At 43.8% G+C, this 27,224-nt stretch overlaps 2 protein-coding genes across 2 annotated transcripts; both read left to right on the top strand.

The window, feature by feature from the left end:
* Nucleotides 1-1,019: 1,019 nt before the first annotated feature.
* On the top strand, nt 1,020-10,482 carry LOC117401693 (uncharacterized). Its single transcript, XM_059017215.1, has 5 exons — nt 1,020-1,303; nt 2,204-2,364; nt 6,586-6,684; nt 7,037-7,173; nt 8,944-10,482. The coding sequence occupies exons 1-5, from the start codon at nt 1,200-1,202 to the stop codon at nt 9,079-9,081; spliced, it is 639 nt and encodes a 212-aa protein (XP_058873198.1). The 5' UTR covers nt 1,020-1,199; the 3' UTR covers nt 9,082-10,482.
* Nucleotides 10,483-11,110: 628 nt separating this feature from the next.
* LOC117401694 (uncharacterized) lies at nt 11,111-13,828 on the top strand. Its single transcript, XM_034002497.3, has 2 exons — nt 11,111-11,544; nt 12,556-13,828. The coding sequence occupies exons 1-2, from the start codon at nt 11,298-11,300 to the stop codon at nt 12,936-12,938; spliced, it is 630 nt and encodes a 209-aa protein (XP_033858388.2). The 5' UTR covers nt 11,111-11,297; the 3' UTR covers nt 12,939-13,828.
* Nucleotides 13,829-27,224: the final 13,396 nt, after the last annotated feature.

Genomic DNA, 27,224 nt, shown 5'->3' with positions numbered 1-27,224 from the left:
CAGATCGTGCAACTGGTACTCTATTAAAAAAACAGATGACTGTTAACAAAACACTAACAAACACAAGACAAAACTCACGGTTCACGATACAGCACACAGACTCCTTGTAGGTTTTCAACACTAACCATTTACCAAGGAACAGATCACGTATGCTAAGTCCCCTATTTATATCCTCGCTCATGACCCCTAGGTTAACGAGCGCATCCGCTCCTCCATTCCTCGGATGCCACACCGTTTACCGTCTGGGTCATTGAGTTTGGATACCGTAGCTGCGCCCCTTTCCTAAATGACCAACTTCCACCTACCCTACGGAATAAATTGTCGTGCCATTTAGTTAAGGGTACTCTGTTCCCATTACACAGTTGCCTCACAGGTCGAGAGGGAGATCTAACACCAAGCACCATTCGATCTCTGTCACACAGAATGGCAGGTGAAAACCATTCTTTGCATACAGCACATTTTTAGTGACCCCTAAAGTCCTACTTTACAGCTGCTAAACATGGTTTGTGCGTGCAAAATGCTGATTTTGTCCTCAATATGGGTGTTTTGTAGCTGCAAATCACTTTGCACGTATCCCTACATCAGCCTCATGATATCTACATTGCAAAAAGAGATGCATAACAGGTACAATTTAACAAATTATTTCATCACCCCCCTTAACAGCAAACCAGAGATTATTTGGGGATTTACTTTTTGAAAAGTGGCCTTGTTTCACCTGATGTTATCAATCGAGCCCTTTTTATAGCTGAAAGAACACCTGCTGGTGAAGAAGAGCTTATCAAACTGGAGATTCGAGCTGCAGAGAGAATGTGGGCATCCTTCAGACACCAAGTAACAAAGAAAGTGTTCTCTCTATTTCTCCATCTTGCACTGAAGAGCCCTGGAAAACAATGTCAAATATGCCAAGGTCAAGCTACTTTGTGAAGAGATAACTGTGTTCCCAGGCTGCTATGGCTTAACACTCGTGTTCTTTCTGTTGAAGAACCAACTCACTTGATGGGACTTCCCTCCCACTTACTCCCTTAAACACAACTCTGGATTCAGTAAACCATAAAAGGGCATTGCTTCATCCTTTAGACATCGCTAAGGAGACCGAGGGTCCTTCTCAGAAACTGCTGCACTGGACTTTTTCACACTTGGAGATATTTTCATTGAGGCTAGCTGAGATTGGAGATATTCGTTACCTGACCACAAGCCTCATGATGACACTGCTGCTGTTGTCAGCTGTTTTGTGCTTGGGCACTGCGCTGGGAATGGCTTTCATTCTGCCGTCATCTCCGGAACCTGCATCAGGAATAGCCAGGTGAGATGACAGTACAGGTTTATAGCTGGCTGACCAAGAATTGTAATATTGGGGTTTACATTGTCAAAAACGGAAACAATATTAATAAGTGTAACTTCCCTATGCAGAATTACAGCATTGGTTAAGAGAGGTTTGGTCTTCTCAATGATCATTTAGATATTTTGAAAACTACTCTTTGGGTAGACAGGAGGGCTCAGTACAAGAAGGTGCAGTGTCTACTGAATTTCATTTAAATACCACCACAGTTTAACCACAGATTCTGTCAGTGAATTGTTTTTAGTGCACTAGAAGAGAAGTCGCTTATAGAAGAATGCAATACGATGAACAGCGCTTGCTCTTTAAGGACTGTGCTAGCACAGATTCAGTTGTGAGAAATGTGAGGATCAGGTTTCAAAACCACTGGCTTTTAACTTTCAGGATTGACTTTACTGAAGTACAGCAGCACATTGCCACTTTATTATACTGGTTCTGCATTTCTAAATCGTTTATTTAATTATATTTTATTAAACAATGTATTCAAGTTAAGAGGAGACATTACTATTTAACAAAAGCTTATTTAGCAGAGGTATTTAGTAATTATGCACTATACCAAGATTGCGTAACACAGTCACGACTGACACAACAAGTTCAAATTATCTTTTGCCAACAGAACATTAGTAGTCATGTTAAAGTTATGTAGGTGCTTCTAGTTTTGTTCTTCAAGGCATTTTATTTCAAAACCAAATAAAATGTTGTTCTTTTTTGATGGGAAGTGAAATAAACTCTTCTGTCACAAACATTGCCAGTTGTCTGAGCCTATGAGTTGTGCTTACAAAGCCTCTCCCAATTCAGCAGGTGCAGTGCTGTGTCTCTGCAGGTACAGGTGTTCACTTATTATAAGGATGTGTCTCCCTTTTCTAGCTGTAAGGAGCAGTTGCTGCAGGATGCCAAAGGAATGCTGCTGGTTGCTTTAAACCTGGAGCATGAACCCCACATGAAGCTCCAAGAAATGAGCCAGTTCAGGGCTGCCTGGAAGACAGGACTGAGGGCAATTTCCCCAAATTCAAACAACTCTTCAGAAGGTAAAACATGCATGTATTTTTATGTGTGGTGGGATTGGCAGGCTCAACAAACCCTGTGAACCTGGTTGCATTTGGTTGAATACTTTTTGAGATAGAGTGGCGTAAAAAAAACTGTTTTTCTTTTTTTTTTAATGAATGATTAAGGCGCTTTTTATACACCTGTATCTCAAAAAGTATAGTAAATTAAGGAACCACACTCTGCATACACATAGATGGGGTATATGATTTTGTAAAGACATGAATATAGCACCATTTTAAAATTCAAACATGGAATTCATTCCCCCCATACTGTTTATGAGGTTATTAAAATATGATATTGCAATTAATACAGCACTTGCCAATTTCAAGCATGACAGAGTTGTAATTGATAGGAAAACATTTGGCAATTGCGTTCCACAAAGGGAAAACCATCAGCCATGGTCACTGTGTTGCCTGGGTGCAAAAAGATGAGCTGTGGTTTCAATGTAATGATACGCAATGCACACAACGCATCAGACTGCCTAAAAACCTGCAGGATTCTTACATGATCTTTCTAGAGAGAGTGGACAGAGCCATACAACATGAAGAATAACTGCACTCAGCACTACTGTTCAAAGTTGTCCCCACCTCTCCAGTCTCAGGGACAGTCGTTGCTGTCCCCACCTCTCCAGTCTCAGGTACAGTCGTTGCTGTCCCCACCGCTCTAGTCTCAGAGACAGCTGTCCCCAGCTCTCTGCTGTCCTGGCTGAAAGGGGCATTTGATTTGACTTCTATAAATTTGGCTTAAAAAAAAAAAAAAAAACTTTACATACTTGGTGCGTGTAATAATAAAAACAGTAAAATCCACTAAAGACAGCCCTGTAAATATCGGAACACAAGCGTGTATTAAGGTAGGCTTGCAGCACAGTACAAAAAAAATGTTTTTTTTTTGTTTAATTTGTTTTTATAACGTGTACATTGATCAATAACAACGCTGGAAAAGGAGCAAAATACAAATATTCATTGCAAGACTCAAATGCACGAAATACTGTTAATACAAAAAAAAGCAACACTTAGTAAATACACTAAAAGGCAACCCTGTTAACATCAGTACGCTCAAAAAACGCTCAACTAGTTTTAAAATGAATAACGTCATAAAAATAACTGTATGTTTTACGCGTACCTTAAAATAAATTAAATTTAGTTTTCCTATCATTCATCCTGATCCTCAGGGTTTCTCCATCGCTGTTGAAAAACAAATTGGTAAGCTCGCTGTACAACCGTGTGTGCGTATTGGCTGGAACATTCAGTATGACGCGCATTATATTATTCATAACCCAGCGTTTAAAGGGATCCAGCGTCTATTTAGCATATTTCCCAGCAGCCCCGGCGTTTTACGGTATGTAGGTTTCAGAGAAGGCTGAATTGCAGTGTAGAAAAATGAAGGTTGATAAGAAAAAAAAAATAGAAAATAAAATAAAATTGATATACACAAAGAGTTTAAATGATTAAAAAAAAAATTGCTGATTTTCAAAAATTCTGAGGATGATGTCAAGATTATGTCAGAATAGAACGTTCATTGCAAGAGGCTCCAAAGTTGCAAGTTTGAAGATAAGCTCACGTTCTCTTTGCTTCCAAGCAGAATTTGTACCAAAACACAGACTGATTCCACAGATGGGGATGTCTTCAGCAGTGTGATTATTGCTGTTGAAGTGTCGGTCTACTGGAAATGTTAAGGTGTTGATTTGAATGCTTTGTAAATGTTCCACAAAACGATCTGCTAAACGTCGTGTAGTTTCCCCAGTGTATAATTGGTTGCATTTTGTGCAAATGAGGCAGTACACTTGTCACAAGAATAAATATTTAAATGTTTTTTGGGGTTTTTTTTTACAATTATGTGACAGCAATGATTCTATAAATACTGGGACACTTTAATCGCGGCAGAACAGAAACAACCAAACCAATAAGTGAAGTAAAAATTATTTATGAAATACTTTAAAAAACAATTTAATATATTCTCTTTTAAAATAAATTTAAATCATTACATCAAACAATTGCCTGCAGGCACAATATAATAACATCCAAATATAGCAGCTTTACAAAGAACCCCAACCCAGGCAGGATCTTCAGCACTGAGCTCATACAGTAAAAGCAATTCACAGGATCTTCAGCACTGAGCTCATACAGTAAAAGCTATTCACAGGATCTTCAGCACTGAGCTCATACAAATCAACTATCAGGAAATAGAACAAAGAGGGGGGCGTAGTTTCCCCGTCAGTTCTCCATTCAAATACAGCGTTACTAACTTGAAAGGCAAAGTGCACTAAAATGAGAGATAGTATTAGAATCCTTTAGCATATAGCAACATATGCATATATAGACATCTAGGCATACAAATCTATGAATGTGTAAACATACAGACAGTATAGTTTAAATCTAGAAAACAGAGGACGAGAATGATAGAGTTTAGTCTTCAACCACTTTAAAGCTGGACTGTTTTTAGAAACAAACACAGTCGCACTGCTTTGCTGTTGCAGTGATCTTTAATTTAACTCCAGTCAGCAGACGCGTCTCTCTCACAGTTCAGCTTCTCACTGCAACACAGCACAGCACAAGCACAGCACAGCACAGCACAAGCACAGCACAGCACAAGCACAGCACAGCACAAGCACAGCACAGCACAAGCACAGCACAGCACAGCACAAGCACAAGCACAGCACAAGCACAGCACAAGCACAAGCACAGCACAGCACAAGCACAGCACAGCACAAGCACAGCACAGCACAGCCCAGCACAGCCCAGCACAAGCACAGCACAGCACAGCACAGCACAAGCACAAGCACAAGCACAAGCACAGCACAAGCACAGCACAAGCACAGCACAGCACAAGCACAGCACAAGCACAAGCACAGCACAGCACAAGCACAGCACAAGCACAGTACAGCACAGCACAAGCACAAGCACAGCACAGCACAGCACAGCACAAGCACAGCACAGCACAGCCCAGCACAGCACAGCACAAGCACAGCACAGCACAGCACAGCACAAGCACAAGCACAAGCACAAGCACAAGCACAGCACAGCACAAGCACAGCACAAGCACAGCACAGCACAAGCACAGCACAAGCACAAGCACAGCACAGCACAAGCACAGTACAGCACAGCACAAGCACAAGCACAGCACAGCACAGCACAAGCACAGCACAGTACAGCACAGCACAGCACAAGCACAGCACAAGCACAAGCACAGCACAGCACAGCACAGCACAAGCACAGCACAAGCACAGCACAGCACAAGCACAGCACAAGCACAGCACAGCACAGCACAGTACAAGCACACGCCCACGTATCAGTCCAGGCACGCAACAATCCGGCAGCAGCGTTGCTTGTAGAACAGATAATGTTGACAAAGTGGATTCTCCTCTCGTCCCATCTCATCTCATCTCATCGTCAGCGCATTCCCTTTGTGTTCTATCTCCAGTGTTCCCCCCTTCTTTGGCCAAAGTAAATGAATAATAATAATGAATAAAGTGTCAATCTCAAACACATAGTAAAGTAAAGCAAACAAAATAGTGACAACAACACAATTAATGCAAATAATAAAAATAATATTAATAATAATACTTTGCAGGTGTGACACACTACTCCTTTAGAAGTCCATGTAAAGGGCTGGTGGATGTGGAGTAATGATTTAGGGCCTCTGATCTCAGTTAATATATTTGCATGTCGTACATCATGGTCCGTTGCATGGGACTGTGCCTTTTAAAGGTTCTGCAGAAGGGAGAATTTCACCGTGGACCACGTATTCCATTAGATTATTTTCTATAGGAAATTAGTGGAGGATTTAAAAAAATAGGTGTTGTAGATGGGTCTTGCTGTAGAATTTTAAAATTTCTTTGCACAATTTTCTGTACTTCTCTGTTGGTGAAGTAGCAGGCATATGATGGTCCCATTTTAGTTCCCATGCTGACACCTCTTACTTGAGTGTAAAAATATCCATTAAAAGAAGCCCAATTCAAAGCGAGCACAAAAGGATATCTGTTGGGAGCTCCTTCACTATCCATTCATCCAAGAAGTGTTTTAAAGCTATTAACCCTTCACTGTTGAGGATAACAGTGTAGAGGCTTTTAATGTCCATTGTAAAGAAAATAGGATTATCACAGAGGTAGTGTTCTTTGAGGCACATGAAAAAATCAAATGTAATTTTACTTTGAGATGTTGTAAATTGTACCATTTCTCCTTGTGTTTTGTTTTTTTTTACAGCTCAAAGCCCTGGTTCTGTCAGTGCTGCAGCAGAGAATGAAACACAGAGCACAACAGGGTGCCACTGCTGCCAGATCACATCCCAAATCTTCATCGCCGGTAATTATCAGTATAGCATTCCACCGTAAAGGGCTGCATATATTTGGGTATCCTGTGAATATCTTTGTATAAAGTAACAGGTACAGCATTTATAACTTTTACAGTTCCAGTATCATCGTTTAGTTTTGTACAATGTGGACAATATAAAGCTCAGCATTAAACCTCTCATTAGGACTAGCAACGGTATCCCTGCTCCATCTCCATCTCAAGATCTTTTAGTTCTTTTCTTTTTTTGATAACTTTAATGTACAGTATTTAAAATACAACATAAGAGATGAAAAATGAAAACAGTAAAACATCAAGACTGCCTCTTGGTGACTTGGCTCACAAACCTACCTGTTGTTCCTATTAGATCTGGGCTGGGACTCGTGGATTATTTATCCAGAGAACTTCACCTACACAGAGTGTGTGGCCTGCACACACAACGGGGGAAAGACATGGCAACACTGCAGGCTGGAAACCCCCTCCAGCAAACTCCACCTCCCAGAGGTATGGATACCTTCACAGGGAAACAGACAGGGTGTTGCCTCTTTCTTTACTACTGTTTGGAATATAATGCTCATACATATGGTCTGTGAGGGGGCTCCCGAGTGGCACATCCAGTAAAGGTGCTCCGCGTGGAGTGCAGGATGCGCCCTCTAGCCTGGAGATCGCAGGTTCGAATCCAGGCTATGTCACAGCCGACCATGGCCAGGGGTTCCTAGGGGGCGGCGCACAATTGTCCGAGCGCCGCCCGGGTAGGGAGGGCTTAGGTCGGCAGGGGAATCCTCGGTTCACCGCGCAATAGTGACCCCTGTGGCCGATAGGGCGCCTGCGGTTCTGCGGTGGAGCCGCCAAATCTGTGTTGTCCTCCAGCACTATAGGTCTGGTGGCCTCGCTGTGGATCCGCAATGCGAAAAATGACGGATTGGCAGGAGCACGTTTCGGAGGACGCGTGTTCAGCCTCCGTTTCCCGAGTTGGCGGGGGGGTTGCAAGTAGTGAACTGGGATACAAATAATAATAATTGGGCACTACAAAATTGGGGAGAAAACCCAGGGCAAAAAAATGGCAACAACTAAATTTATATAAAAAAATAAATAAATACATATGGTCTGTCAGAAACATGCTGGCTGGCTGGTGACCAAAAACTATTGTGAAATTGTTAATAGTGTCTGTTTTACAGTAGCATTGCATGTTTCAGGATAGCCAGGCTGGTAACACAGTTCTTATAAAATGATTATATCAAATATATTATCACAATTGCAACCCAATTACAGATCAGGAGGACTGAAGATCTTTTCACCTGCCAGACCTAAGCAACACATGTCTCTAGAGTAAGGTAGTGAATTGTGGAAGTGAGTCCCAAGCTGGCTGAGCTCTGCCTCACCTGCAGTGTGATGAGGTGAAATCTCACCAGACAATATTTCTCCTGAACCTGCAAGTGTGCGAAAGCCAAGATCAATCAATCAGTCAATCAATCAATTACAATTCCATTATTGAACCAGGTAATAAACAGTTGAGAATAATCCCATTTACAGACGTAACCTGGCCAAGAAAACATACAATTAACATCCATCACAAAAAATACATATACAATCAATGTTGTTTTAAGAATGTATTGCATTAATAAAATGATTACATCACAAAAAACAGAACAATAAAAAATAAAATAAAATAATCAACTTCAGTACATTCAGTGCAGTCAATAGCAAACCCAAATTACGAGTGCAAATGGCAGCAGAAACTACATTAGTTATTTTCAAATCATGTTCTATCTGCTTCTGCAAACTCCAAAAGGTCAGCAGCTCAGCCTGAACTAGATCTGAACCACGCTTGCATACTCACTTATAGCTACTCAGATTTTAGCAGTGGGGGAAAGGAGCCATGAGACATGAGCTGATGGATTTGCATTCCAGCTCTCTCTGAGAGTAAAGGTACTGGACTTCCTCCTTGTGTCTCAGAGCAACACCCCCTCCTATCGCACTGTAAACTGTAAACTCCAGGTGACACAGTGGAGCATCTCCTTCTGAAACAGAATCCCATCCTACCCCCCCCCCCCCCCCTTCAACTTCAACTTCACTATTGAAACAACGTTTTGGTTCGGGTTATCTGCTTTATCTGGGTGGGTAAACAATGAGACACTACTGTGCACACATGTTGTTATAGCCAGCTCTTCAACATCACTAGTAAACTGTCGGGCAGCACCTGATCTCCATGATATTCATATGGACACAAATACACTCACACACAAACGTAAGTCTGATGATTACCCTTTTCAGGTTAAGTGCTGCTCGGCTGTGGAAGAGGTGTGGCTCCCATTTGTCTACATTGGTGACAATTCCTCCCTGGTAACCAGCAATGTTCCACTAACGCAGAAGTGTGGCTGCCAGCCAGAGCATCATCCTGATCAGAAGTGAAGGAGCCTCTATTAGCCTCCTCAGTCTCTGCATTTTCATCCCCAAGTAATGGACTGGCCGTTTCATGTCAATACTAAGTCTGTCAGTTGGGTAGTTTTAGGAACTATGTCCTGAATACTTTTAAAGGACGTGTCTCTCTATTTACACCGATTCGGCAGTTTGGTTACGACTGCCACATCATACATGCAGCATTAGGAGTTTAGAAATGCAAAAAAAAACTTAAATTCAGTGACAAACTTTTTGACTAGAAGTCTTTCTTTCTAAATGTTTTTAAATTCAGCAATACTGATTGTTATATAGTAATGGATGGTACCACATTAGGGGTTAAAACATTATATAAAGATTTTTTTGGAAAGATTTATTACAATTTGGTTTTGTGCACTGGTTTTGCACTCCAAAAATAAAAATAACTCAATACTATTTCAAGGACAGGATAACCTTTTACTAAAACTGTTCAAAACTTAACTCAATAATTGTTTATTACCCCAAAACTAAGTGTACTGCCCTATTGTTCTCGCTACTTCCAGGCAGTGTATTTGCCAGCATGCAAATGTTTCATAATAAATCCCTGGAATCAATAGAAGTTTTCCCCTTGAGGGTATTTGGAACTGAAATTCACATCTGGTTTGAGTTTTAGTTTCCATCCTTGGCACAGGTTCATCCAGCAGATGGATCTCAGTTACAGGCTTGAGAGGAACATTGTGTTTCCGGTTTCCAAAGCAGCTTATATCAAACTGATTTCCATCTTCAAAGTTTTTCAAACTGCAGTATACTCTTTATTTTATTGTAGAAAGTAGTACTATTTTAGCAGGAAACGGAACACAGTTTCAATTCAGTTGGGTTAAGAAACAGGGAAGACTACTGATATAATTTTAGTTTTTGTTCTTACTATTTTGAAATTATAAGCAGAATTAATTCCATGGGTACATTTTCTGTGGAATTAAACAGCAGCAACAGCATACAATTAGCAAGGTGAGGTTCCATGAATAGTTCTGAGATGTTTTTGTATACTGCAAAAATGATTTTGTTCCTCTCTGAAAATGTGCTTTTTCACTTCAAAAAAGGCCATGGTAAAACTTCACCAAGTCAGCTGTGCCATGCATTTATTATTTTAGTATAAAAATTGCTAACATTCCTGAACACAATTTTCAACATGTCCTCACAGTCCTTGAGTTCTCTTAGTAGTACCTTGTAACCCATTCCATGTTGTCCTTGAATTAGCTTTGTTGCTCAAATGCAAAATTGTCTTTTTGAAGAACTAAACAAATTGTCAAGCTTGTAGTTGAATTCACATATAGCGCTGTATACTAATGTTGTTATTCTGTTGAAATATGTTCTGCCTTTTTATCTGTCCATATCTCCTGTATTTACAGTTTAATCAAATAAAAGCTTCAGAATCTATTACTGCATTTTTATTGTTCATTTTGATGGGAAATGGGCGTTGAATTCCAACTCTCAGAAACTGATGATCAATGAATCTTTCATATATTTTCTATTGTATATCTTCAATGTGAATGCTATTGGTTACATATGTTCTGTTCTGCTCTTGTTGCTGTGTACAGCTATAAATCATTGCATAGTTAAGCAGATTACAGTAAAATCATGGTCAGAATGGAAGTCACATGCAGATTGCCTGCTGTCTACTTCTGTTGTAGTTAAAAACAGAAAAACTGAAATAAGAGACATTGCTTAAAGACAATCTTTAAATTGATTTAGCTCTCTTCAGTTCTGTTTCGATCACAACACCGTGATTAAAGCTGAACGCTAAACCTGTATTAGGATTCTCACGTGTGTTCCAAGGAATCTGCACATCTGAAAAAAAAAACATATTTCTCATATGATGTGTGTAATTGGTTGCAAGAAGTTTGTCTTTACAAGAATCTTTATAGTATTTGAGACTCATTGGCATCAACAGGCTAGTAATACAAACACTTGGAAAAAAGATCAGGTTTCTAAATGTTAATCTTTTTTATAAGCCTGTCAGCTATAAAGCTATACTTAGATCATTGTTGGCAGCAAACTTCACAGCGCAGTCCAACAATTCCTGCCTGCTGCACGACTCAGAGAAGTTCCCCAGTTCCTCATTGAAGAGAAGGCAGTGAAACAAGGATTGCTGCTGTCTTTTAAGAAGACAATGTATTTCAGACTTCGCCGTGGATCTCTGAGTGCCTCCTAACACAAGATTGCAGTGTCTCCAGGCCTTCTATTCCTGCAGGATGCAGTTTTCCTGCTCACTTGGGGTAGGCTGTTGTCTCCTGTTGTCGGTTTTCATTAATCTGGGGGGGTTTCTGTTGGTATCGGGCAACAACAGGCTCTGCAAAGAGGGGGACCAACTTCTGTCCAGGGGATCAAATCAACTGTCCATGCCGAGCGAATGTATGTGGAAATGTACACTCCAGACTTACCAGTGGATGGTTAGTAGAAGAGACAGAGTGACAGTGCGTCTCCACACAGCGGTGACGGGTAAGCAATGGCTCAGCTAAAGGCAAACCATTCACGTGGGGGGAAGAATAGAAAAAATAACATATTCTAGACCAGAGTTAAAGAATTTGAATAGCACCAGCCAAACTAGGTTGATCTCACGGTTTTCAAAAAGGGAGGTAAATAAAATATTAGAAAACATTTAAAACCATGAGTTATGTCAGTCAATCTTGTATGCATATTAAGAAACGAGTCTATGAGTGGGTGAAGTTCTGAATTTGCCCTGTTTGGGTTCATACAGTTAGATATGTCATTGAGTAACAAACATTTCTTCTCTTTCCTCATTATAAAATAACTGCACAGTACAATCGCTACTGGTTGCCATTGTGGGGATATAAAGTATTTAATCAACAGAACCCCAGTATTTTACCTTTAAGCACAGCCATTAGCAGACCACGGTATTACAGTGTCACTTATATGACAGCGTTCAGTAGAGGTTATATCAGCAACCAATTTCCTTATCGAATAAAGGACAGGTAATAATCAACAATAAATCGATGCACTGAGAACAGAGTATTACCAAAAAACAAGAAGAAAAATAAATGCAAAGACTTTTCACAAAAAACATTCAACTACAAATGAAAATGTGATAGAACGTGACACTCAAAATAGGACACCAAGGCAATCAATCTATCAATGAATGTTTAATTGAGACTTGCAAAATAAAAGCAATGGTGATAAACAATTGAGTAATTGATTAACTGCAGCATATTTATCATTCTAGTACTGATAATAGCAGCACAGCAAAAGATTACTTGCAGTGTGATACCGGTACTGTATGTCAAAAATCTGAATTATTAAACTGCCACTGAAGATCCCCTTGGATGGGAATTACTGTGTTGGATTTAACATCAATTGGTAATGAAGTACATGTTATGTTTAACTCTGATTAATAGAGTCATTAAACAGTTCATATAAATAGTGAAATAGTGGGGTGCCACATCAACACAATAAGCCTACACTGTTAATTAATGCTGTTCTTCTGCTCCACAGGGGAGCGGGGTGAGCACTGCTGGCCCTTGCAGTTGCCATGTGGGAAAGGGGAGCTCCTCCAGAAGGTCTTTGTGCTGCTGCCTCTCCGAGACGAGGCCACGGATTCAGCTGCCCCTCTGGAACTACGCCCCACTTCCCCTGCCGAGCCAGAACTCCTGAGCCCCCACTCCGGCCAGGCAGCTCTGAGCCAGGAATGCGGGCTGCGCTTCGACATCACCACGGTCTTCACTGCCAGAAAGAACACACTGCAGTTCTGTGTGGAGCCCCTCCTGAGCGGCCACCCAGCACCCAGCTCCCTCACAGGGGCCCTCAAGTGCCCGCCTTACCTGGCCACAGTTTGGATTAGGCGTCGCCCATTGGAAGGAAACAAGATGGGAAACTAAGCTGTTGATAGTAAATACAGGTGTGAGAGTATTGGTCTGTGTGAAGAGTATTTAAATATTTACATTGAGGACCCTCTGCTTGCTTCAGAAGATCTTGCAAGAAGCTTTTTAGACGATTTCCGTAACTTTAATCACAATGTGTATCAATCAGCCTTTCACCTGTGTGGATTTTTCCAGTGCTTTCATTATTGGAATGGACTTGCACTAAATAAATGCATGAAAACAAGTGATTCAAACTTAAGAGTATCCAGTTGATCCTGGATTTGGATGCTCAGTTCCAGACTCATTTTTTGTACCTAAGTAAGCTTGGTCTGGGATATGATGGATGTACCTTTCAGTCTGTCGGGATTGAATTCTTCAGTGCGAATCTTAATGTAGTCGCCCCCTACAGGTGTGATTTGGCAGTGCATCGGTGTTCAAGGGCTGTTACTTATTTTTGTGAAGGCAATTTTAGCTGCCGATGCACATATTAATCTATATACTTGCCTAAATGTAAATGTGATGATGGTTGATGATAACGGGGTTGAGGGAGAGGCTGACATTTTCCTTACAGGAAGAAGCACTATTGGCATACGATAACAGAACTGAGTGCAGGTGAATTAGTCTAACATTGTTACTTACTTTACACTGAATGTATTGTAAATGTATAAGATTAATGTTTGACTGTTAAACTCAGCTTGGGCTGCTGTTGTACCAGAACCACTTTCTAAATGACAAGGTTTTTTTCTGTCCCGGTAAAATAAAAACTACAAAGAAAACCAAGATCAGGCTTCATATATATTATGCCATGGTGCCCCACAGTGGAGAGTGTAGATATCACACCAATGCAGGCATTAGTTAATCACATGTAAATACCATCTTGTCAATTTCAGAACAAGATTAATAAAAAATAGGTTGGTTCTTTAAAAAAATCTACACAAGTTTTTTTTTCAGTTTTGAGAAGTTATTTCAACAGATTAACATTGTGAACATTTATTTATTTATTTATTTATTTATTTATTTATTTATTTATTTATTATTTATTTCAATTGATTTAATGAGTGGTGGATCTAAATACAAAAGACAAAAATACCCTCAACACACACACACACCCTTTTAAAGAGAAGTCCTCTTCATAACACACACACCCCCTTTAAAGAGAAGTCCTCTTCATAACACACACACCCCCTTTAAAGAGAAGTCCTCTTCATAACATACACACTCCCTTTAAAGAGAAGTCCTCTTCATAACACACACACCCCCTTTAAAGAGAAGTCCTCTTCATAACACACACACCCCCTTTAAAGAGAAGTCCTCTTCATAACATACACACTCCCTTTAAAGAGAAGTCCTCTTCATAACACACACACACCCCTTTAAAGAGAAGTCCTCTTCATAACACACACACCCCCTTTAAAGAGAAGTCCTCTTCATAACATACACACTCCCTTTAAAGAGAAGTCCTCTTCATAACACACACACACACCCTTTAAATAGAAGTCCTCTTCATAACACACGCACCCCCTTTAAAGAGAAGTCCTCTTCATAACACACACACACCCCTTTAAAGAGAAGTCCTCTTCATAACACACGCACCCCCTTTAAAGAGAAGTCCTCTTCATAACACACACACACCCCTTTAAAGAGAAGTCCTCTTTATAACACACACACACCCCTTTAAAGAGAAGTCCTCTTCATAACACACACACCCCCCTTTAAAGAGAAGTCCTCTTCATAACACACACACACACCCTTTAAAGAAAAGTCCTCTTCATAACACACACACCCCTTTAAAGAGAAGTCCTCTTCATAACACACACACCCCTTTAAAGAGAAGTCCTCTTCTTAAAGGGTACATCAGTATTACATGAAAAATAAAACAAACTATCCAACCTTGTTGTTCTGAATGTATTTGGTCATAATAATCTGTATGCATCCTAACATTTACATAATGCCGCACTGCCAATGTCCAAAATCATTTTCTGGAGCATCTCTTCTGAGCCAAAAAAGTTGACTTCCGCGTGTACTGTCAGATGTACTGGCGCATGCCCAATGAAGCCTTGTGTAAGCATATGACCTCCATGTAGAAACACCTCTGTGTGGTAAACATGGTCCGTATGTGCTGTAGCAGTTGTGGGAAAAAAACCCAAGATGGAGTAAAATTGTTTTCATTTCCAACTAATGAAGACATCAAGCTCCAATGGAAAATACTTGTGCAAGTAACAAATCCAGCTTTTGATATAAAAGCCAGTTCATTTATCTACAGTGGTCATTTTGATTTAATTGCGGAGTGAAAACGTCACTGATTCAGGTGAATACTTTTATTTACAATATTTACAACAAAACACACTTTTATATTGTGCTTATTCGCCCTGTACGGGCCACTAACTACCTCACTTCACCCCTCTCTATGCTACTGCGAGGCGACCAAGTGATGACAGGCTTCGCCTGTAAGATGTCCCAAGTCCACAAGACAGGTAAGCTGGTTTTGGGCTCCCTCCGGAGGAGTACACCAGGAACACAGGTAAGTAAAAGCTGGGGCTCCCTCTGGTGGAGTGAGCCAGAACACAGGTGAGTAGAGCTTGGGCTCCCTCTGGTGGAGTGAGCCAGGAACACAGGTGAGTAGAGCTTGGGCTCCCTCTGGTGGAGTGAGCCAGGAACACAGGTGAGTAGAGGTTGGGCTCCCTCAAATGATTATCTCCTGGAACACAGAAAAGAACAGCAGCATCCTCTGCAAGAGGGTGCCTGGAAGACAGCAAGGGAAAATCCAAGATATGCAACAGTGTTCCGACTACAGCCAGGTTTAAACACCTGCGAATAAAGCTGAATCTCTACTTAACAGCAACAACGTGTCACTTTGTCTTCCTGCTGTGACTGTATGAAAAGCCAGGTAGAAACAGTAATAAAAATGTTTCCAATACCACGGTCTTGTGTTTGGTAGCTTCCTTGAAACATACACCTTTCCTGTTTATAAGTGAATCGCTGCTCCAGCAGCCTGTAATCCAACCGGGTTAAGCCAGTCCTGGTCTTGTAAATCACCCTTGATGTGTAATCGCTGCTCCTGCAGCTGGAAACCACGCAGTGTTTTAACCAGTCCTGCTCATATAAACAACACACTTGGTCAAAATATCGCTGCTCCTGCAGCTGGCAAACAAACAGTGTTAATACCGTGACTGCGCCACACAAGTACCTCGGCTAACCCCGCAGGTCTCCTAGTAGACGTGGCATAGACAACAGAACACAGTATTACAGTTCAATCCGCAGTTCAAATTTTTTTTTTTTGACATACTGTTTTTTTAACCGATAGACCTATGCATACCGGTTTATACCGCCCCACTTTAATCACCGTTTATTATGTATTGGTAATACATACCGCAACCACTAGCACAGCACATACCTTGGCACACAGAAAAGTGTGTTTCTACAAGGAGGTCATATGCTTACACAACGCTTCATTGGGCATGCGCCAGTACATCTGACAGTACACACGGAAGTCAACTTTTTTGGCTCAGAAGAGATGCTCCAGAAGAATGATTTTGGACGTTGGCAGTGTGGCATTATGCAAATGTTTGGACGCATACAGATTATTATACACACCCCCCTCCTTTAAAGAGAAGTCATTTTCTTAACACACACACCCCTTTAAAGAGAAGTCCTCTTCATAACACACACACACCTTTAAAGAGAAGTCCTCTTCATAACACACACACCCCTTTAAAGAGAAGTCCTCTTCAAAACACACACCCCTTTAAAGAGAAGTCCTCTTCAAAACACACACCCCTTTAAAGAGAAGTCCTCTTCATAACACACACACACACCTTTTTTTTATTTTTGTACTTTTTTGTGTGTGGAGCCATACTTTTGCATCACAAAAACTTTGAATCAAATCCAATCTAAATAGATTACTTTACGTGGCAGAATATCAGTTATAAAGATGAATGTTCTCCCTATAACTTTTTTGTTTTCTATGCTACCCCTGCCTCTCCCCCCTTGATATATCGAAGATATTAACTCAATATGCTCTAAATTTATTTGGAACGGCAAGCGTCCTAGAATCTAGCTGGTGACATTGCATCATCTGAAAGCATTTGGCGGATTGGCACTACCATACTTTAAATTGTACACTTGGGCTTTCCAGCTCAGCTTCCTGGCACCCTATTGAGGTCAACATAGCAAAACCAATCCAAGATCTTCCCTTTAGTGGCCTAAAGCAGTGCTTTGTCTCCCTACATATGGGTTCTATTATTGCTGACACGCTAGAGACATGGAGAAAAGGTCAATAGCTTTTTTGGCATTAATACTAAATTGCATAAACTCTCCCCTATCTGGAACAGCATATTTCTGTTAACAGGCTCTCAGCCCTTTGTCTACCCACCCTAGACTAATAAAAATATCTATGTTTTAAATGACATTTTCTATACACGCACATTCAAGAGACTTACTCACTCCCTGGATTCTCAGTCTTTTGTATTTCAGGCTCTGCTCATCCCTTTGGGCTTACGGTGTCTCTTGGAATTCAGCTTTGCTCACTCACCCCCTGGTTCTGTTCATTTCCCCGATACACCCAACTAGGGGATTGGTCTCTGCACTATATAATCCATTTGTTCTTCATAAAACAGACCCCCTACCAGTCACCAGCATATGGAATAGAGAAATATACACTTGATTTTACTCCGGACTGGGAACCAATCTGGGATAATATTTTTACATCCTCCAAAAATTTGGCACACCAGCTAATATATTTTAAATTCACCCACAGAGCTTATGCGACCCCACATAGGAAATACCAAATGAGAATTGTGGAAGACCCCCTCTGCCAGGGGTGCACCCAGGGTGCAGGTAGCACCTATGTTCATATGTTTTGGGAGTGCCCCAGGGTCCAGGCCCTTTGGAAATGTGTTGTTTCAGTGGTGTCTGGGATGATTGCTGTTCAGGTGTGGCTGTGTCCTGTAGTGCTCCTTTTGGCAGATGACTGTTTCTTGCTGGGTTGACTGCAGCCAAAAAAGTGATCCTGAGGGGATGGGTGGAGCCTGGTATACCATTTCTAAACATGTGGTTACATTTCTTTCACAAAGTTATTTTATTTGAAAGGTCCATGGCTAGGCTACGTCTGGCCAGCTCAGCCACGTTGACTTCTTGGTCGGCTGCAGCTAATAATATACACCTTATTAAGAGGGCTCCCCATTAGGCCACTTGCTCCACACACACGCACTGCATTATGACCAATTTTTTTTTTATGTGCATTTATTACTGTATTACCTTATATTACTGTAATTTTATATATGCTATTATTTATTTGTATTTATTTTTCTTTAAATATACTTTATTTTCATTTGTAATTATAATTTGGGAGGTAAGAACTATTTGGGATCTATATCTCTCTTATATTGATGCATTGCTATAAGGTATATGACTTATGTTTTAGTCCATGAGAGGGTTATAATGGATGTTTTAGGACTTAGCGGTGGGTGTCTTTAGTTTTATGCATGTGTAGCCTTAGAGCAAAACATGTTGTAACCATAAATGTATTGAAGTATTAATGCTAAGGCATTGGACCTTCCAGATTGTCTGTCAGCTGGGATTCGACGTAGTCTGTAACTACGCAATCCATTTTTAGTAGTTAATAAACCAACGGAGTACTAATACTGCTCTGAATTCATTAAAACTTCAAATCAAATGAGTCTGTGTGAATTTCTTGATTATTAAAAGTCATCTGGATACGTTGCAAGCCCAGTGCACGAACGATCCACTTACAGGAGTCTGAAACATCTTAATGTCCTCCTGAACATCTCCCCTGAGTTTAAGAGTGGGCTTAGAGTATATATATATATATATATATATATATATATATATATATATATATATATATATATAAATAAAGAGTATGTGCAAACCTGACAAGGTGTTATGCCTGCTGTGAAGTTGTCATTGTTCCATGCACAGTAGTGCACCGTGCACCGCACCGCGCCGTACCGTACCGTGCCTCCGTGCACCGTACCGCACCATGCACAGTAGTGCACCGTGCACCGCACCGCGTCGTACCGTACCGTGCCTCCATGTACCGTACCGCACCATACACCGTAGTGCACTGTGCTCCGTGCCGCGCCATACTGTACCTTCATGAACCATACCACAACATGCACAGTAGTACACCGTGCACCATACCATAGCGTACCGTACCATACCGTGCTTCCATGCACCATACCGTACCATGCACAGTAGTGCACCATACCACACCGTACCGCATCATGCACTGCACCAAATTGTGCCTCTGTGCACCGTAATGCACCGTACCGTACTGTGCACCGTACTGTACCATGCATACAGTACTGTGCTCCGCACCATGTTGCACAGTGCACCAGTATACTACACAGTGCCCTCCTGTACCATACCGTACCATACTGCACCGAACCCTGTGCACCATACCATTCCGTGCATACCATACTGTGTTCACGCACCGTGGTACATCGTAGTGTACCATACCGTGCACCGTTCTGCACCGTGAACTGTAGTACACCATACCGTGTACCATTGTACCGTGTTTCAGTACCATGCACCGTACCATATTATTATTATTATTATTATTTACTTCTTAGCAGACGCCCTTATCCAGGGCGACTTACAATTGTTACAAGATATTATATTTCACATTATACAGATATCACATTATTTTTACATACAATTACCCATTTATACAGTTGGGTTTTTACTGGAGCAATCTAGGTAAAGTACCTTGCTCAAGGGTACAACAGCAGTGTCCCCCACTGGGGATTGAACCCACAACCCTCCGGTCAAGAGCCCAGAGCCCTAACCACTACTCCACACTACCCCCCGTGCACATTACTATACAGTCTTGTGCAACGATGCCTGGGTTCCATTCTTGCACAACCTGCGACAGGTCTATCCATTCAGAGGATAAGCACGATCAATGTTTGTGGTGTTTTGGGGCTGAGCATGCTCAGCAAGCATTCCAGGATCACTCCTTTTATGAGGCCTGTGCAGTGAACACCAGGCGTTCAGTCGAGCGCAGGCACAATTGCTTTGCAGAACATGCTCCCTCAACCTCCTCTCAGAGACAGAAGCCCCTTGTGGTCTTCTGCCTCGGCCTCATCTTCTTCTCCCCCACCCCCCGAGGCACAGGAAGGCTAGCCGCCATTCCCTGAGCGACCCAGCCATTAAGACCTAGATGGATCGCATGTGGGAAGCCATCTCAGCCCAGAGCCAGATGTTGAAAGCACTGGCTGAGGTGCACCCGGCGCAACCCACACCTGCTCCCCCTGTGGTGCAAGCAGGTGTTGCAACACAAGACTCCATGTCCCTCGCTGCCTCTGGAACTCCCGAGGAGCTAGAGGAACCTCAGCTGAAGGCACCAGAGGAGTCCAAGCCAAAGCGCACCATTTTTGATAGGCCCTCAGCTCCCTCTAGAAGGACTTTCGATGTCCCCTGTCCACCTGGACTTTCTGAATGTCCAATCAACTTGGAGACACCCCCCTATGGCCGGGCCATACTCAGGGCTGCTGACCTGCTATATCGGGGAGTTGGGGCTTGGCCACTTTCCTCCTATCCTTTGCCTCCTTGTACAGGGCCCACAACTGGCAGTCCTTTCCAAAGAGGTGTCGTGCGCTAACAAACAGTGTAAGGTCACGGAGGCGATGTTAAAAAAGGCCTATGCGGCAGAAGCTCTAGCTACCCGGCTGGGTAACTACACAAGCATCCTGGTGGCTTACCAGTTAATGCTTGTACAGAGCTTGTCAGTGAATCACAGGCCACCCTGGCGGATGCTAAAGGATCTGCAACTGGTCACTGATCATCAGCTGCAGCTGTTCAAGTACAATGGACAGTCTCTTGGGCGAGGCATCGCAGCACTGATAGCTGTTCGATGGCAGCTTAGGCTCTCCCAGGCACGAATGCCTGATGGTGACAAGGCCTCCCTTTTGGATGACCTGGTCACACCAGGCCATACGTTCGGTCCAGCGGTGGACATACTTTTGCTGAGTCCCAGAAGGCACGCGAATCCACCAAAGAGCTTGTTCGCTTGCTGCATAAAAAGGCTCCTCAAGCCAGGAAGCAAATTGCACCTTGGCACCTAGGGCTCAGCAGCCCCAGGCTCAGCGGCCAGCAGTGCCTGCAGGTCGGGGGGCTCAACACCATAGGGGCGGCCAGACACAGAGGGGGCACCGCCGCCAACAGTACAGCTCGCCTAGTCACTCCAGTTCAAACGGGGCCCTCCCCCCTTTTCAGGAGTGGTTATGACTTCTGTCGCCAACCCTCAAGACATCCTGGTGGTGAAAACCCTTTTACAAAGAAGAGCTATTCAGGTGATAGACCCCTCTGACCTGGATCTGGGGTTTTATTCCAGGTACTTCCTGGTTCAGAAAAGGGACGGCGGCCTACGGCCAATTCTCGACAGCTCAGTCTGTTCTTGAGGCACAGGAAGTTCAAGATATTAACAATGAAACAGTGGTCTGTCAGACCGGGCAACTGGTTCACTACGGTGGACCTGAAAGACGCCTACTTTCATGTCCCGATAAGACCGGTGAATTCTGTGTTCTGCCATTCTGCCTTTCTCTAGCTCCTCGCACCTTTTTGAAGTGCATGGAGGCTATCCTGGCCCCTCTGAGGCTGCAAGGCATCAGAGTGCTCAACTACCTGGATGACTGGCTCATATGTGCCGAGTCTCCAGTGCAGGCAGTAGCACACACGGAACTGGTGACCGCTCACCTCGACAGGCTCGGCCTGATGGTGAACTTGTCAAAAAGCTAGCTGGTACCGTCCCAGGCTATAATCTCCCTGGGAACCTGTATGAACTCAAGCAGTGTGATCACCACTCTGTCAGAGGACAGAATCCAGAGGCTCTACACATGCCTGGGGCTGTTTCAGCCTGGCGTGTCATGGGAGGCCGTCACCTTCCAGTGTCCATTACAATTCTTTGGTCACTGCATGCAGTAGGCTGAGGAAACTGTATGGCACTGAGTGCCGTCCTGCACGCAGACAGGCTTGGGGGCGGAGAAAAGTGTGCTGACGTCCGGGCATAAGACGCAGCTTTGGTGTTCAGTTGAATCGGGTGTAATAGGTAAACCCATTGTGTAATGGATACATTTCTATTTCAGGGAACCAGGGTGTCACAAAGACGGCCAGAGTGGGTGGCGTCAGACCAGAAGCAGGAAGGAATACAGAGACTTGGGGTTTTGGTGAGGCTGAACGCGTGATCGCGCTCAGCATTTAATAAACAGAACAGAAAATAAAAGGTTGGAACAGACAAAAACACTGGACACGGCACTATATGCCAAAATAAAAGTACAAACAAAACGAACTAAACAGTGCACAGACAGACAAACACGGTGAGTGAAAACACTATTTACTTTATATTTACGTTCTTCCGTTCTTATTATTTAGTTTCTCCTTCTCCACACTCGTTCTCCACTCACCGAACACCTAACCCTGACTGACTAAAAATGTGCCTATTCATACTGTTGTGCTGGGATTCAATTACTAATTAATTATTCACTTGAATCCCAGCACGTGAATTAATTCTGTGCAACCCCGTGCTCACATATTACATTTAACCAGCACGTGAAGTGATTTGTGCCCTCCTCGTGCCTAAATACAAATCTACACTTTTTAAATACACGTGAAACACAGACCCGTTTATATCCCGTGTACCAATCTATACACCAACATTAACACACGCACGCATATATACAACACATAACACACAAAATACACACAGGGGCGGGCACTTTGCCACATATACCCCCCCCTGTGCAAAGCACACATGGCCTCAACGGCCAACTCCCCCCTTAAATACCCAGCGGTCCAGGCCAAAGTCTCGGGCTGGGAAGGGAGGCTTCAGTGGGCCCATGGCTGGAAATGCTGTCAGCTCCCCTGCCGGTAGTGGCACGGCTGACAGCATGCTGGTCCCGTCCTGCAGCGAAAAAGCTGCGGGGGCAGGTGGTCCCCCGACCTCCCCCTTCTTCGTAGCCGGCAGCTCCCTCCTGTGGGGCTCCGGCCACAAGAACTCCTGCAGCGAAACTGCTGCTGGGGAAAGTGGTCTCCAGACCTCCTCCCCCTTCTTCGTGGCCGGCAGCTCGCCTTTCTGGGGCTCCGGCCACTGTACTCCCTGCGGAGGTACGGGCAGCAGAGGCAGCTCCTGCTCCTCTGCTCCGGGCGGTGGCGGAGGCAGAGGCAGCTCCAGCTCCTCTGCTCCTGGCGGTGGTGGAGGCAGAGGCAGCTCCAGCTCCTCTGCTCCTGGCGGTGGTGGAGGCAGAGGCAGCTCCAACTCCTCTGCTCCTGGCGGTGGTGGAGGCAGAGGCAGCTCCAGCTCCTCTGCTCCTGGCGGTGGTGGAGGCAGAGGCAGCTCCAGCTCCTCTGCTCCTGGCGGTGGTGGAGGCAGAGGCAGCTCCTGCTCCTCTGCTCCTAGTGGAGGAAGCGGTGGAGGTGGCGGAGGCAGAGGCAGCTCCTCTGCTCCTGGCGGCGCTGGCTCCCTCCGCTGTGGCGGCTGGGCTGGTGCGCGCCGTGCTGCCTTCATCAGCATGAATAGAGGCTGCTGGGGAACACCAGCCTCCTGCCCCTCTCCCCCCAAAAAATTTTCAGGGGGTTGAGCCTGTAACTCCTCCCCTTCCGGCTCTTGGGGCTGAACCAGCAGGCATTTTCCCTCTGCTGGTGGCTTGGGTCCCAGGGCTGTGGAAGCCCCGACTTGCCTCCCTTTGGGCTGTGGACGCACCGACTCCTCCCTTTTGGGCTGTGGATGCACCGACTCCTCCCTTTTGGGCTGTGGACCCCCTGACTCCTCCCTGTTGGGCTGTGGACGCCCCGACTCCTCCCTGTTGGGCTGTGGACGCCCCGACTCCTCCCTGTTGGGCTGTGGACGTTCGGGCTCCCCCCACTCAGGCGTAGGACGTTCGGGCTCCTCCCACTCAGGCGTAGGACGTTCGGGCTCCTCCCACTCAGGCGTAGGACGTTCGGGCTCCTCCCACTCAGGCGTAGGATGTTCGGGCTCCTCCCGCTCAGGCGTAGGACGTTCGGGCTCCTCCTGCTCAGGCGTAGGACATTCGGGCTCCTTCCGCTCAGGCGTAGGACGCTCAGGCTCCTCCCATTTGGGCTGTGGACGCTCAGGCTCCTCCCATTTGGGCTGTGGACGCTCAGGCTCCTCCCACTCGGGCTGTGGACGCTCAGGCTCCTCCCACTCGGGCTGTGGACGCTCAGGCTCCTCCCACTCGGGCTGTGGACGCTCAGGCTCCTCCCACTCGGGCTGTGGATGCTCAGGCTCCTCCCACTCGGGCTGTGGACGCTCAGGCTCCTCCCACTCGGGCTGTGGACGCTCAGGCTCCTCCCGCTCAGGTACTGGAGAGGGCAGCGACTGCTCCTCTCCCTCTTGCTCACTGGAAGGCATCCCTCCCATGTCTGCAGCTAGGTAACCCAGCACCACCATGGTGAGGTCACGAACGGATGCCGGGTTGTGCTGTTGCTCCCAGTCCTCCCATCGTTTCCCATCTCGCATCTGCAGTGCGTGAATAACCCAGGGGAGGTCACTGGCGAAGTTCCCCTCGGGGTGCACCAGCCAGTCCCATATTTCCCGGGACGGTGGGGAACCCGGTGGCAGTGGGGGTAGAGGGGTGGCTACTGCCCCGTTGTGGCTGTCCTCCTCCCAGCCCGGCATGCAGGATGAGGGCTGCAGCTGTTGTTGCTGCTGCTGCTTCTGATGCTTCCTGCAGCTCTTTCTTCCCATCCTCGCTTTACGATTTTTTTTTTTTTTTTTTTTTTTTTCACAAAACCCCCTCTCCTGGTCTGACGCTTGGAGGCGCTATTATCCCACGATGACACCACGTGTCACAAAGACGGCCAGAGTGGGTGGCGTCAGACCAGAAGCAGGAAGGAATACAGAGACTTGGGGTTTTGGTGAGGCTGAACGCGTGATCGCGCTCAGCATTTAATAAACAGAACAGAAAATAAAAGGTTGGAACAGACAAAAACACTGGACACGGCACTATATGCCAAAATAAAAGTACAAACAAAACGAACTAAACAGTGCACAGACAGACAAACACGGTGAGTGAAAACACTATTTACTTTATATTTATGTTCTTCCGTTCTTATTATTTAGTTTCTCCTTCTCCACACTCGTTCTCCACTCACCGAACACCTAACCCTGACTGACTAAAAATGTGCCTATTTATACTGTTGTGCTGGGATTCAATTACTAATTAATTATTCACTTGAATCCCAGCACGTGAATTAATTCTGTGCAACCCCGTGCTCACATATTACATTTAACCAGCACGTGAAGTGATTTGTGCCCTCCTCGTGCCTAAATACAAATCTACACTTTTTAAATACACGTGAAACACAGACCCGTTTATATCCCGTGTACCAATCTATACACCAACATTAACACACGCACGCATATATACAACACATAACACACAAAATACACACAGGGGCGGGCACTTTGCCACACAGGGTTATGATAATAAGCTTATGTTTTCCCTGGTCTCCTTTTCTTGTACCTGCCAGACCTCTAATACCACCTGTCCAGATCAGTTCTGTTTGAAATAAAAGGCAAGCCTGTGAGCCTTCTTCAAAATAACTCAGGTGAACATGCATACGAGACCACACCCCAATCTTTGGCCAACGCCTGGAACAGGCATAAGAACGCTGCACACATCATGGTACAAGTTCACTTCAAAGGACAAAACCTGAATGCAGCCACGTACACCTCATAATCAGACACTAATGACCTTTGTGGTTTGGAACCTGACTGCACCCACGTACACCTCATAATCAGGCAGTAATGACCTTTGTGGTTTCTGCTGTGATCAAAACTGGGGCCCATAGTGTGCTTAATATTAAACACAGTATAGCTTTACTGTGTAAGCAAGCAATGGAAAGTTAACATCTGCAGGGTCAACAAATCACTTGTCAGGGAAGGTCTTTTATGGTCCAGCTATTTTTGCCTGTCTATTTGACATCCCAAATATTTTCTAACACTGGCTTATGAATGCTGCTTATAAGAAATAATATTTATTAAACACCAGAAATCTATTGGGAATAGAATCTATCGAACCTGGTAACTCAAACAATGCGGTAAGCAGTTTCAAATGCCATTTTTTGTTTACATCCTTAATAAAGGTTTATCAGGGTACGTTAGCACAGTAATTTTGCAATTGTCCCATGCATTTACCATGGTATACTATTCATGTACTATAGTTTGCAAAGTTTTTAAATATGTTTTACCACTATGAGCTTTGCAATGCTTATCTATGCTTTCACTGTGCTTTTTTGCTATGCTTTTACTATACCCCTTACAGTGTTATGGTGTTTGGTATCATTCCAAGGGTTTAGATACAATGTTTCTCTTTATCTGCCTGTGAACAGGCTGGCTGGTGGTTACGTCAGGCCAGGAAATGCAGGACACAGAGTGGTGAGTGAGTGCGCCGCTGCACCGGTTTATTATAAATAAAACATTTAAAAACAAAACAAGTATCGTGTGGGTCCTCTGCACAAGTAGCAATTGTTATATTTACTTGTTTCTCCTCCTCTCTCCCATTCTCCACTCCTGAACACACCAACTCAGAGTGAGTGATCCGTGCCTCTATATATACACAGCTGTGCCAGGATTCAATTACTAATTCATCATTCACTTGAATCCCAGCACGTGAACTAATTAGTGCAATCCCCGTGCTCACATACTAATACACATTTTATCTGCACATGAAGTGATTGTGCAAATCCTGTGTCTAAATACAATTATACATTTTAAATCACCTGTGCTACATAATCCACACTCCGTGCACCAATACATACACACCATATAAAACATAAAACACAAAAATACGCACAGGTGCTCCCCACATCAGCATTTACATTCATTTGAACATTCTTTGAGCCTGTGCTGGGACTGATCCAAAACCAGCTCTGCCAGTCTCACATCATCTCTGTCCATAGGAGTAGGTGGGGCTTGTAAACTTAAAATGTCACACTGTGACATGATTTGAAGAGGAAACTAGAAAGCAGATTTAGAGATAAGATAGAATGACTCAATATTGGAGCGACTCAGAACTCATAATGAGTGATGATAATACTACAAAATAGTAAGGAGGATGTACAGAAGAAACTAATATTACTTTAGGAGCTTCTTACCCTTGCAGATTAGAAGCTGGTAATATACTGTAAGGTAACCCCCTGTGATTGTTTAAATTCAGAACATACACAATATATGCATGATGTATTTCTTTGGATGGAAGTTTGCCAGGTACACAACACTATACTTTTATACAGCATGGGATAGTAATTTGAACAATATCATGT

This window comes from Acipenser ruthenus, chromosome 55, assembly GCF_902713425.1.
Source record: "Acipenser ruthenus chromosome 55, fAciRut3.2 maternal haplotype, whole genome shotgun sequence".
Classification (NCBI taxonomy): Eukaryota; Metazoa; Chordata; class Actinopteri; order Acipenseriformes; family Acipenseridae; genus Acipenser; species Acipenser ruthenus.
The sequence above is the reverse complement of the archived record's forward strand: the minus strand, read 5'-3'. Positions and strand labels throughout refer to the sequence as shown.